Here is a 13998-nt window from a genome sequence, read left to right as displayed (position 1 = left end):
AACAGCTATATTCACAATTTATTTTATTACAGCAAAATTACTTACCCAGTAAAACATTACAGAAATATTTTGGAACAGTAAAAAAATTCAGTTGCTCTCTATACAGTATTATAGAACATTTCATAGGCACCTATCGGAATATTAGTGAAAACGTATCGAAAACTATCAAGTACAATAAGCTCACTGGTAATTTAAAGCACAAACAAGCTTACCAATACATATTGTTACCTATTATTCAACTTCCTGTGGTGTCTAATTTTAAAGTCTTCATTACAGTATCTTTTTGCTATGACGCATGTGCCCTGTGAGGTTACAAATGTGACTCATCACGTAGCCTCGCCCCCAGGCTCTTATAATCAGTCACCTACAGTCTGAGGCAGCCACACACACTACAGCTGTCCACAGGGAGTAGAGAGCACAGAGCTGCAGCTTAGCAAGTGTTTGTGGAGATATATACAGTAAAGGAACACAATGATGAGGGTCGGCCTGCAAAGTCTGCTAACATGTAAGTAAACTCTTACATCATTACAAGTTGTTTCATTTCCTTACTAGCCCTCTGTATCGCTATTTGTGTGTAATTATTTTCTTTAGTGTAAATGTTGTGAACAAGAATATGGGGAGGATCACATCTCAGTATCAATATACATAAAGCACTAGCTATGTTTCAATAGTTAATTGTGAAAGTACATGAGATATCTCCAATGGTCTTTTTTTTTTTTTTTTAACTTGAGTTTGACTTGAAACATGTGGGTAGTGAAAAAGTTCTGATATAACTGGATGATGCATTATCAGTTAAATCATCTCTGAAAGAATGAGACTTTCTGTTGTAGGATAAAGACAACACTTTTTATTCATTTCCAGTGGAGTTGTTTAGTGACAAGTAGTGACTTGTTTGGACATTAGTCATTGGTTCTGACAGTCATCAGAACAAATGAGTGATCCAAATAAAATTAGTCAAAAATTGGGGAAGCTGTGTCAGCGGCTGAAATAACCTGACAGACTCCATTCTTACAGGATATGTCTGACATTATTCTTTAGTTTTCTTATTGTTGGTAAATCCCCTCAAAGGACGAAAAGCAGCAGTGTGTTAGTATGTCTCTCAGTACTTTCTGACTTCCTTAGCCTGTCGGCAGCACTTGGAAAGGGAAATCTTCAAAAACGGCTCACAAATGTATACTTTTTTTTTTTTTTTTAAAGTCAGCAGTATCAGTTCATTCAGAGTTCTTGTCTATTGATGGGGTTTGTTTACTGTTACTGTTTACTGTAATATTGAATAATCAACAGTCAAAACTACATTTAAGACTTTAATTTGAAGCCTGCTCTAAGTCAATGTGCAGTAGAGTGCTGCCGGGGTGACCTATTTTTACAGGCCAACCTGGAAGTTAGCATTATCGTTGTTCCCTTGACAAAAAGACAGTGGGATTTTTACATTGCCTTTTGGATTATTGCAGAAAACAACATCTGTGACAAACAAAACTTTATGATACTTACACATTCTGTTCAGCAAGATAATCTTCACAAATGAACAACACCTTTATAATTTTTGAAGCCTAAATACAATCGTCAGAAGTAAAAAGTTAATGTTAGGCTATAAACGAACTACACGGTTGCATGGCTTCAGAGTCACCACCGCTAAGCTTCCATCTTGTCATTTAATTTAGCGCTCTTACCTCCTCCGCAAAACCTTTTCCTCTTAGAAAGTGAGCAATAGTTTGCAATTGGGGGAGTATAAACACAACGAGGCTGTGCAGGTGGACTGGTGAGTAGGTCAGTTTTCGTGTTTGGCATGATGACGTTTAATGTCCCCGACAACCTCTGTAGTCTAATTTAGCCACTTGTTAGCAATCGTCTTTTTTAAGACACGTAAAAGGTTATTACTGACGTAATTCATGTCGTAGAATAAAACGTGAAAATGTCTTGAGCTTGTGTTAACCACTGACCTTATTTCAGGCATCTAACCAAAAACCCAATCAAAAAACCATGCGACTTTTGGAAGAGAGAACTGGAAGTGCAAAAATGCTTACTTATTTCTTGGCTATAGGACTCACTCCTGCAGCACATTATAAATTAACATTGTTTTTACTTGAGGTTTTGTTTTGTTTACATGTATATGTGAATATGCTGTATGTAGTACTTTACAATGCCAAAAGACTGTGGAAACCCGAACATTATACATGTATGTGATGCTAAAGATAGGCATATATCCTCTGCTATTCTGGAAAGGCCGCAGGTTCCATTCTGTTGCTAGCCTAGCCTGCTTTGTTTTTAGTATTGAAGCAATTTAAGTTAACATTCAGGGCCCTGTTTCAGAAAGCGCATTTAGTGGAAACTCTGACTTTGTTAAGCCTGAGAGGAGGGAAAAGATGAGGCTTTCCGTTCCAGAAACTAGGATCACTTTTACTCTGAATCAGTTACCGCGGAAATTTACTCTATGAAGCTAACCTACTCGCTGGCTGATTTTCTTCAACAAACACTGTGTTTCTCTGTCTACTCCTGCTGAACCTGAACAAGCTGTCGGACACGGTGTTCCTCCTCATTCATACAGTCAATATCAAGCGCATATCGGAGCATGTTAATTTGCAGAAGTTTATGTTCAGAGACAGTTAAATTGGACATTAGTTTGTTATCCAAGATCTATCTTTACTAATGTACCTCTTTTATGATCAATCAGTCATCAATGTAAGGACATAGACAGTTATCTCTTACATTAAATATCACATGGCTTCATCCTTTAGACACATAAAACTCTAATCAATCAACATAATCATTCTAATGGTGTGATTGGTTGCACTGATGGAACATTCCTATCATACGTATTGATCATATTGGAGATTATGTGATATATCTGATTGAGCATGACTGTCGTGTGGCTAAGATTAAATGTAGTTCAAAAGTGACTTTTTAAATATAGGCTGCATATAAGTCTGAACTTGTTTTAACAGCATTTCAGTTACTGTTTAAACTTAAAAACTCTTTTCTCCAATTCAGGTTCTTTCACTGCTGTAATTGTTTTTTAAAGATAAATGTGCAAATGTACATTAATCTCTCTGGCTGCACTGGATTAAAATGGGGGCTCTGCTCTTTATCTACTATGGTAAATAAAAGGTAATAAAAAATGTGACATCAGAGAGGACAGAGATCAAATATGTACAGATGAATAATTATTCCAACATGGTCTCTTGAGATCTTGTGGGGAAAAAGAGCTGAATCGAGAATGACTGTTGTGTGCTATTATATGTGTTGAAACACTTTGTGGTATTGCACTTTAAATTAAGTTTGACAGGTAACAGACAATCGTATGTCTTGAATTTCAGATCTACTGTTGGGCCATACAGTAACCTTACAGATGGCAGACCAGTTCACCACACCAAATTCATCTCCACCAAACCTTTGGTCAGGAACCGCCAGCTCCGAGCCCATAAATCGTATAAATTCCCACAGTACAACTCCAGTAATAAATTCCCACAGTACAACTCCAGTAATGCATTCCAGCGGTACAACTCCAGTAACAAATTCCCGCAGTACAACTCCAGTAACAAATTCCCACAGTACAACTCCAGTAATGCATTCCAGCAGTACAACTCCAGTAACAAAGTCCAGCAGTACAACTCCAGTAATGCATTCCAGCGGTACAACTCCAGTAACAAAATCCAGCAGTACAACTCCAGTAATGCATTCCAGCAGTACAACTCCAGTAACAAAATCCAGCGGTACAACTCCAATAATGCATTCCAGCGGTACAACTCCAGTAACAAATTCCCGCAGTACAACTCCAGTAATGTATTCCAGCAGTACAACCCCAGTAATCTATTCCAGCAGTACAACTCTGTCCGCCAAACATACAGCTACCACCGATGCAGTCACACTAACCCCAACATCTGGCAGCACTGAGGAAAACAACACTTCAGGCTCAAAAACTTCATTACAAACAGAAGCCTCCTCCACATCCTCTTCATCTTCCTCCTCACCCCTATCATCTACATCTATCACAGTTCAGAGCCAGAACCCTACTTCAGGGCCTCAATCAACAAGTGTGACCATTGTGACGACAAGGAACAACAGCATAATAACAACTCATGCCGGCATCACCAGTCCCAGCCCTATCCAAACCACCACCACCACCACCACCACCACCACCACCAGAACAACCCAAACCACCACACAGAATCTGGCAGGACACAATTCCAAAACTTGGAGCTCAGGTACACAGCACCAAATTAATATTTTTTATTTTGTTTTATTTTTTAATATTGCTCTAGTAACGGTGTAAACACAATGTAAAATTTGTTTTACAACAGGTTTATGCACAAACTAATTTATTATTCATTAACGCTTTATTTTACACTTAGACAGAACACAATGAGCGATAGTAAACCTTTTTAAAAGTTTAATCTTTACGCTAAAACAAATTTGTATATAGGAACAAAACTGAGAGTCTACAATAATACATTAATGCTGACATTGCCACGCGTAGGTGCTCACAGTTTCAAAGCTAACAAGCTCATGTTTAGCTGTTATATTTACCATGTACACCATCTTAGTTTAGCATGTTTGGATATGTTAGAAGCTAACATTTGCTAATTAGCACAAAACACATAGTACAGCTGAGGCTGTCATTAGTTCAGCAGGTATCTGGTCACTCATGGCCTCTGATGCACAGCTACTCATTACCTATTTATAAAAGCATTGTCAGAATATAATGCTAGTAAATCGTATGATAGCTCACAAAACCATTTCTTTCTGTTAAGTGTCTTTCTGTGAGTGTTTAAATGTGAGTGTCCCTGAATGTGATGTCATACATTGCCTTACACAACCACTCCTAATGCAAACCAACAAAGTACAGTGATCATATATCTCTGATTAAAGAGGTCAGACGTACACATGCAGAGTCCATGCATCATATTATCTGTTTCTCCTCCCCTTTGACTCACTTAAGCCGTGGTTTAAAATCTGTGGTTAAAATGTGAATGCTTCTATGTTTGCTTTACGGTCCAGTCTTTACCAGCTAAATTGAAAATGTCAAAATGATCAGCAGCTGCAAGAAAAGGCTGTCTGCCAGTTCCTTCCCTGCTCATTCTATAATTTGCAAAATTGTTCATCCTCTGACCTGTTTTTCAAGACATCCAGTCATTCACACTGTCATTTCTGGTCGGAGCACTAGCCACTCATCACAGATTTTTTAGTAAATGTAAGAAGTTGTTCAGACAACCCTGGCGTGGAATATTCATAAGCTTGTGGTCTCTGCATATAAGAAACTATTTTTATCCTGTGGTATTTTTCTTGCTTTTTGAGCTGTATATTCAGTTATCTTCATACTACTTCTATTGTATCTGCACTGCTTAACATGATACAGAAGCCCAATAACTCCAGGTATTAGGTGGTATTGTTAAAATGAGTTTGAACTCTGCCCCTCGTGTACAGGAACCATAAAGAGAACTCTTTCCCATCATCAATAACTGATAATAGCTACATCTGACTCAGAACTTTTATCGACTCCCTCTAGGGTGTTGGTTTATGTATTGACAGTCTCCAGGCAAGGTGTCCTGTTAAAAGTGTTAAGAACTACGACAGACCCTTTTGAACAAATGGCCTCAGAAACTAAAGTCAGGAACTAAATTGGAATTATTTCTCTGCAGATATACATTTTAATAGACTATTAGGAGGCCAGGAACTACGTCTAGACCCTGGTTGCACAATTGAAATGCAATAGAAAAGGCTGTTATTAGTTACAGCACTAGCTACAGGGGCGGAGTGTTTTTTCTAAAGCAGTTTTTGTATTTGCAGCTCGAAAACGTGTGCTGGTGAATAACATATTTTAGATCAGCTGCCTATAGTGTTTAATCACAGTCTTGAAATAGCTAAGATTTTTCCATTCAGTATCATAGCACCTCCTTCAACCTTCAAGAAATAATTCCATTTTGACTGAGGTTTTGCTAATTTCTTTCAGTCCCTAAATTTTAGCCGTGCTAGTGTCGTGGCACAATCGATGGTAATATCGGTTGGCTGGTTCACCATTTTGGTCCAAACCATAATATCTCCACATTTACAAGTTGGATTGCCATGAACTTTTGTACAAACATTCATGGTTCCCATCAGCATCAACTTTGGGTTTAATGCTATTATTAGCATAGTGCTAACACACTAAACTAAAATGGTGGACACTGTAAACATTGTATCTTCTAAATATCAGCATGTTAGCATTGTCATTCTGTTTGAGCGTGTTAGCATGCTGATGTTAGCATTCAGCTCCAGGCACTACTGTGCCTAAGTACAGCTTCACAGATCAGCTAACATGGCTGTAGACTCTTAGTATTGTGAGGGTTCCTCACATCTTTAATCACATTTCGAGACAGTAACCACTCAGTCAAAGGGACTTGACCCAACAGGGGCTCAAAACTGGCACACCTGGTTGCTGGACTAATTCCAGTCCTGCAATCAACGACTCATCAAAATTGACCTGACTACAGTAGCCCAAAGGTGGCTCGGTCCTCCGATGTCAGAACACAACCATGTGAACTGTGAATCAGCTGCATTTGGCCTGACAGCTGGCTACCTGGTTTCTCCCTCGGGAACGATTTATTATTATTATTATTATTATTATTATTATTATTATTATTGTCGTTGTTGTTGTTGTCATTGTTGTTGGTTTTGTTGTTGTTGTTGTTGGCCATTTTTGCCTTTATTTGACAGTGAGAGTAAAGAGAAGACGAGAAATGAAGAAAAGAGAGACAGGTTGCGGCATCCCCTATAACTGGTTTAACTAATTTTAGCTGGTCAGCGCATCATGCTTTGGTTTGTTGTGGCCTGCAGAAGACAGGGGACGGAAACAATCTAATATATGCATCCTGGTGTCGTTTTGCAAGGCCTGACTACTTTTCCTTCACACTGATGGATTACTTTTACTGACTTCAGTACATTTTAAGTCTGCAGTTGTTCCCGTGTCATCTGGAACAAGGGAGAACTTTCAGTCACAATCACTTCAGAGTGTAGCACCCAGCTAAGGCCAAGTGATTTTAAAGATCGGCTTACTGCTGAAATTCAACAAAGTCATTTGTTGATTGATGGTCTGTTAGCTGAGTAACCTAAACTTTGATCTCAGGAGGGTGTTTATCGATTGAATTCTGCTTCTAAATAAGAGCAGTGATTTAGAGTGTGACACCTGTCTGAACATTTTATTGGACCTCGGTACCATCTCACACACAACCAAATAGACCTTCAGCAATGTGTTGTTCCAGTTCCCCACGAAGAGATTACTAATTAATACTAAAGTTCAAAGGTCAGTTTGGTCTGCTGGAAAAGAAGTTATCTTAAGGTCATGGTACACTGTGAGGCGAAGTGGCCATAAAGTGTTACCTGAAACGGAGTTAGAGATTTACCAGGAGAACAAGATTAAAGTCAACCCCACAGAGAAGTTTAATCAGCCTGGGCACGTACTATATAGGCCAGACCAATCATGGAACTATGAGGAGTGTTTAGATCAGGATTGACATCTACTATGACACAGACATTTATGTCGCCCTAAGAACGAATTGCAATCACTTTTGTAGATCTGTTTTCCATTTTACTTTTAAACTACCGCCATCATCAGGTCAAAATGATGTAAATGTAAATGCTTACAAAACTACATCAACTGGCATTTAAGGTTAGTTAGCTAGAAGTAGAAATCACAAACCACTGTGGTGATGTGAATGAGTTTGATTGCTTCAGTTCAAAGATTCACTGATTATGTAGTTTCTTCACTTTTATTCTAAGCTTAATGGTTATATCACAGTTCAAATGCATTTTGTTACATATGTCAGTACATGAAAACATCATAATTCATACAGCCCTGAGTCTAACTGTCTTCAGTTCAGTGTATGCTCAGTCAGTTATTAGTCTGAGCTGTAACATTCACTTGGGTACAAAACTAGGCTATCCAAGCTCTGTACATAAGTTAAATACCTCAGCAGCCTATTACTTACAACAGAGTTCAGCTAATAAGAAATAAGTCATGCAAAGCCTAATTGTCTCTAACTATCTTTAATACTAACTATAACTATTTTTAAATTGCTATCATCTCTTTACTATCCATTTAAATCTACCTCTAATTCCAAAACCTTTTTTTTGAAGGTTGTTGCATTACCTGGAGCTGAAACATCATAAATAGAGAGGATTTGGGCACTTGAATAAACTAACTCTTGTAAACTATGTGTATTTTGAGAAGAAAAAAAAAACTTAAATAGTCATATAAAATCATATGTAACACAAACAGGGGGAGGAGAAGGAGGGAGGACAAAAAAAACAAACAAGGATCAGTGATTGGTTGTCAGGTACACATTCACAGCTCATTCAACTTTCTGTCTGGCTGCCGATTGGTCGTCGCTCAGCCCAGTCACAGATACATTGGCGAGACTCTTTCAAGAGAGAGGGATTAAGGTCTGTCCAAAAGTCACTAGATTTTAGATAGATAGGTGATGTTATGAAAAAAAGTCACCTAAGGGGGTCTTAAAGGTATCCAAATCTACTGAGAAAGTTACTAAGTAGGCAACAGTCAGTGATTAGCCTCTTTTCAAAAGAAGAGAAATGCGACTCTTGATAATTGCAAAGGTAAACTAGGAAATGCGCTCAGTAGAGCGCAGACCTCTGCCAAGGCCAATGTTGAACGACATACACCAGACTTCAGGGGAAATTATTCAAATTCAAAGTAAATGATCCAGATCTTCACCAAAATTTAATGGGTTCCTACTTGGCCCACGCCCCATCTCTCAACCAATTTCAGAGCAAATCTTCAGTTGATTTTGGGTAATCCTGCTGACAAACGATCAAACAAACAAACAAACAAACCAACAAACATAGCCTCCTTGGCGGAGGTAACTAGATAGACAAGCTGCAGATAGATGGTTTAAGTTAAAAAAGTATTATGTGTAATAAAAAAATGACGCTGAGAAGAAAGAAAGAAATGAAGGAAGAAATGTAGGGGGGGAACGGTTGGAAAAGCTTCAGACAGGTCATTACTCTGTCCTAGGACTAAAACCTATCTGTGAACCCACAATGGATATTTTAAGACTTAATGTATCTTTCTGTCTTTCTCTGTCTCTCTCTCTCTCCAGGACGTATTGCAGCTCTCACTTCCCTGTTCATTGTAATTGTCATTGCAGTGTTAGGTGGGGTGTACTACTACAAGATCCGGTGAGTCCAGAGCTCAAACAAAAATCTCCTACAAATTACATCAACATGCAACTGTCACTGTGCTGCTGTGCTTTGTGGAAAACATAATATCATATACAATGAATAAACTTCAAAAGAGTTGGTAGATTACAAATGAGTCCCTGTTCTAACCCTCATTGAGTACAGTCGGAATACAGGTAACTTTTGGCTTAACCCTTTAAAGGCATAGTTCACCAAAATCAGAAAAACATATTTTTAAGCTGTGGATAGTTTTGGTTTAATTTCTTGGGGGGTTTTAGCTTTCTCTGAAATTTCTACCTCAACCCAAATACAATGAAGACAATGGAATTGCATTGGTAAAGCTGATAGCATTGAAAATTTTAAAAAGTCAAAAGCAACATGCTTTTTCCTAGACAGTGTCCTGGTGACTCGGAAAATTCTACTGAAAACACCATGAACAGGTGTCATAGGGACTATTCTTACTATAGTTGATGACTGTTCACAAACTATTTAATTCGAGCAATGACAACCTAAAGAGAAGTACTTTTGCTATCTTGATTTCCTCTTATCGTTTGTAAATAAGTCTCCTGTCTAATCTTTGTTGGAGAATATATTTGAGTGATTCCTGTCATGTTGGTAAACTGAAGTAAATTTAGAGGACTGACCCTTTATTTCTTTTATTTTCCTCCATTTAATCTCATATTTTTTCTATTTATTGCACATTTCAGACATACATCCTACGGTCCTCTACTGGATAACGACTACAGCACTTTAGGAACCTTCAACAACCCCATTTATGACCCTTGAATCTTAACTTTTGACCTCTGACTCCGGAAATGACCCCGAACTCCTCAGGCTGCAGCGAGAGCCATTCTGAGTGTGTTTACAGTTTGCGTGTAATAAGTTCAGGACAATCACATTTTATCACTATATTATGTGACTTGATAACTTGATAGCACTCAGTTGCAGAACAAATGTGATATTTCTCTTGATCTTTGTTCAAGTAGCCTCAGGTAAACATGAAAGGAAATAAAATAGCAGTGTTTACTCAGGTAGCCTTTCAAAGAGCTCAGGCTGCATAGACACAGTGCATAATCGTATGAAGTGTGCCAGCTTAAATCGCTGTGAAAACAAGCGTCTCAGTAGAGGACTCATGATTCTCAAAGGATACTTGTACAAAAAAAAAAGATTTCTATCCAATATTTCTGAAAAGAAGTGGATTATGTGAACGCAAATATGTTGTCGGGTACAGGCTAAAAATTTCAGCAATCTGGGAGCAACAGTGGAAAACCTAGAAGAACAAAAAACTCAACTGAAATAATGTGACAGAAAACTGCAAATAATGTATAGTAGATGTAAATCATGGCCGAGCAGTTAACTTTTTTACCATTGAATGTTCTTGTTGGCACCTACTGAGATACTTTTTCCTTACATAAACTGTGAAATGATGAGATTTCTGTTGCAAAAGTAGATGCTCAGATTTTAAAATTTACAGTTATTAACTTAAATGTAGCTGCGCGAACACTCATGTACAAAGGAAATTGAACTCCTGAAAAATAAAAGGTATTAGAAGCAACAATAACCCAGCAAGCAGACTAATTTGAGAAAAATGTGTTAAGTTTCAGGTTTCACACTTATTTTCAAATTAAGAGTGTAAAGTGTGTTTTTTCCATCTACAGACTTACATCACATGCAGTCCTTTAAAATTAATATGAATTGTTTTCATATATCAAACTGAAGGGTGCAGAGGCATAGAGAGATGGCCTTTAAACCTTCAAACCCCATGTATTCATCCTGCTGAAGTGTCCTTGAGCAAAACACTGAATCCCCTCCTGTTTCAAGGGCTGGTCTGCAGCTAATCAGTTCTTGATCAATTTCAACTACTATATAAGAGTGAGTTTTTCATTATTGAATGTTATCATTTTTCTCAGTGTGATTTTGCTTTGCTTTGCAGGTCATCCAGGCTGCATTTCTGATTGTCATTTTCATTCCTTTAGTATGTAATACAGTATTGTTTGTTTGCATTTACATGAAGAATAATGGGACAGTTTTGATGCTTCTGTCCAAATTTTATTGTGTGACAGGATTGTATTCAATTTTTTGTGCAATAAAAGTGATAAAGGTGATATAAATATATATATATATATATATATATATATATATATATATATATATATATGCACTGAACTGAACACAGACACCAATCATCCATCAAACTCCCAGTCAGACAGCGTACAAGCTAACCCCCAAAAGCCTAAGTTGATAGTAGTTGGAACCAAAAGATCCGAGGGACCATAAATACATACAAGAGATGTAATGAAAATCCTGCTATTTGTTTTCAAGATATTTTGCTTTGGATCAAAGTTGTGATGAAAACAATTGGGAGAGTCCTGGTCCTGGCATTGCATTTTAAGTACAGAATTTAGAATATCTCCAATTGTATACAATCAGAATATTTAATAAAATGTCGAAAGTTATTGAACAACAACAACAACAAAAATGCTTTCATACAGTGAAATAAAAACACAGACATAAAGTGTTCGCTTGACACAATTATTGGCACCCGTTTGATGATATTAAATTAGTTCTTCAAACAAAATAAAAAACAAATTAGACTCATTTGAGCTTAATTTTCAGTGTTCACGTGACCTGAATTAGCCAATGAATGATGGTTTTATTGCATAAAACGGGGCTTATTGTTTCCAGTTTCTTTTTCATAATGGTGAAGTAAAGAGAGCTGTTTGAGAGCATCTGAAATCCTATTATCAATAAACATAACAATTCCAAAGGCTACGAAGCAATCGCCAAAGATTCTGAAATCCCTGTTTCAACAGTTCATAATTTTATCAAGAAGTTTCAGTTATAAATGTGTTCAGATGCCTCTAGGACATGTTTGGAGGAAACTCAGTGAGAGAAGTCTGAGACAGTTGATGCAGATTGTGGAAAAAACACCACGCAAGACATCTGAAGAGCTTCAGGCTGACCTGGAACATTCTGGAGTGGTGGTTTCAGCTTGTACCATAGCCACACAATAAACCAAGTAGGGCTCCATGGGCGAAGGTCAAGGAGGACACCAGAGATGTGATAAAGGAGTTGACAACCACTTAGAGAGTTTTGAGTAGAAAGGTCCATAACAGCAAAGATGGTGGTTTTTATCAGATTTGACTGGTGATTCTATACATGCAGTTTTTCTTTCCCAGTGACCATTGAAAGTGAAGTTATGCCTCTCTCCCCTTTCATTTATATAGGGGCCTGGTCTTGTTAGCCCAAAATAACAGCCCAGGGAAGTTGCCAAAATGAGTCAGGCCTATGAGGCTTTTGAGCACACCACTATTGAAAGAAAGGTACAAAAAGGAAACACTAATGTTTGCAAAAAGCTTTCACAGATATGTCACAATCTTTCTGGGACAATTTTCTATGAACAGATGAAACCAAAGTAGAGCTCTTTGAGAATGTAGTGCTTCAGTTTGTTTATAGGTGACGAAATGAAGCCCATAAGGAAAAGAACACCCTACTTACAGTAAAACATGGTGGAGGTTCTATCATGCTGTGGGGCTGCTTTGCTGCATCTGGTACTCTAGGCATTGAATATATCAAAGGAATGATGAAATCAGGAGATTACCAAGGCATTTAGACCAAAAAGCTGTCTCCCCACTGTCAGAAAACAAGGTTTGAGGAGAAGGTCTTGGGTCTCTCAGCAGGACAACGACCCAATGCACACATCCAGCAGAACAAAAGAATGGTTGAAAAGGAAAACCTTGCGAGAGAGCTGAAATCTGTCATTGCATAAAGGACTCCTGTAAACTTAAAAGAGCTTGAACGCATAGCAATGGAAGAGTGGCGGAAACTACCAGCAGACAGATGTAAGCTTCTAGATGGCTACAAGAAATGTTTAGAGGCTGCCATTGTTACTGCAACCAAATATTAATGTAGGGTGCCAATAATTGTGTCTGGGGTACATTTTGTGTTTGTATTATTTCATTATTTTGCAAGTTTAGTTTTTTTTTTTTTTCTTTTGGTTCAGTAACCTTGGACATTTTATAAAATATTCTGGTTATACAAAATTGTTTCATTTGCATTTATTTCTAAAGATATTCAGAATTATGTACTTCAAATTCAGGGTTGCCAAAAACTTTGACTAGGACTGTATATTAATTTGTCGATCAAAAAATTAAGAAGAATTTTGAAAATTCATTAATTGCTTTGGTCATTGATAAAGCAAAAACACTAAACACTCTCTGGTCCTCCCCTGCCCACGCTCTTATTCTCTCTTCCTACTTTACCCCGTATAAGCTTCCCCGTGTTATTTTTCTAACTTCCCATATTCTTTCTTCAGCTCCACTGAGATTCTAAAATTATCAACTCCCACTTTTTGATTTAATTAATGTATTAAGAGCAAATTCACAATTTATTGTTTTAATGCTGTAGATGAGGTACATCTGATTTTCACAACTGAAAATGCAACTTTCATTAAAAAAAATATTGAAATTTAAATAAAAAAAAATAAAATCTAAAATATTTTAAATAAAAAATTAAAACTATTTAAAACAAAAAAATAGGAAAAAAAAAAACAAAACATTACGGCATTAATGAGGGACAAAAATGATTTGGAAAGATGTAGCTCTCAGATGAGACGATGTGACTTTTGCTGAACAGTGGCCTCTGTTTTACTCTTGTGATAAGTCATGTTAAAACATAGAGTAGTGTAACAGAAGCTCTACTAGATAAGAGTCATGAAGTCAGTAATGTTACACATCAATATCAAAATTGTGCTAACGTTAGCCACCATGGGCAACTTGTCACACCTGACATAACTTAACATATTATAACAGAGTTTACTGAATTGAGTAA

General features: G+C 37.3%; 1 protein-coding gene across 1 annotated transcript; it reads left to right on the top strand.

Annotated features, from left to right (window-relative positions):
- The first annotated feature begins 403 nt into the window (after positions 1 to 403).
- parm1 (prostate androgen-regulated mucin-like protein 1) lies at positions 404 to 11255 on the top strand. The gene is made up of 4 exons (XM_040157713.1): positions 404 to 505; positions 3315 to 4202; positions 9090 to 9168; positions 9876 to 11255. The coding sequence occupies exons 1-4, from the start codon at positions 472 to 474 to the stop codon at positions 9952 to 9954; spliced, it is 1080 nt and encodes a 359-aa protein (XP_040013647.1). The 5' UTR covers positions 404 to 471; the 3' UTR covers positions 9955 to 11255.
- The last annotated feature ends 2743 nt before the right edge of the window (positions 11256 to 13998 follow it).

This window comes from Xiphias gladius, chromosome 20 (genome assembly GCF_016859285.1).
Source record: "Xiphias gladius isolate SHS-SW01 ecotype Sanya breed wild chromosome 20, ASM1685928v1, whole genome shotgun sequence".
Lineage (NCBI taxonomy): Eukaryota > Metazoa > Chordata > Actinopteri > Istiophoriformes > Xiphiidae > Xiphias > Xiphias gladius.
Note: the sequence above shows the minus strand (reverse complement) of the source record. Positions and strands in the feature narration are given on the sequence as shown.

Bases quoted from the DNA above. Each gene is read 5' to 3' on its own strand.
- parm1 (XM_040157713.1), top strand. From the start codon at position 472: ATGATGAGGGTCGGCCTGCAAAGTCTGCTAACAT. The intron at 506-3,314 runs GTAAGTAAACTC...CTTGAATTTCAG, and splicing joins CCTGCAAAGTCTGCTAACAT to ATCTACTGTTGGGCCATACA. The intron at 4,203-9,089 runs GTACACAGCACC...CTCTCTCTCCAG, and splicing joins TTCCAAAACTTGGAGCTCAG to GACGTATTGCAGCTCTCACT.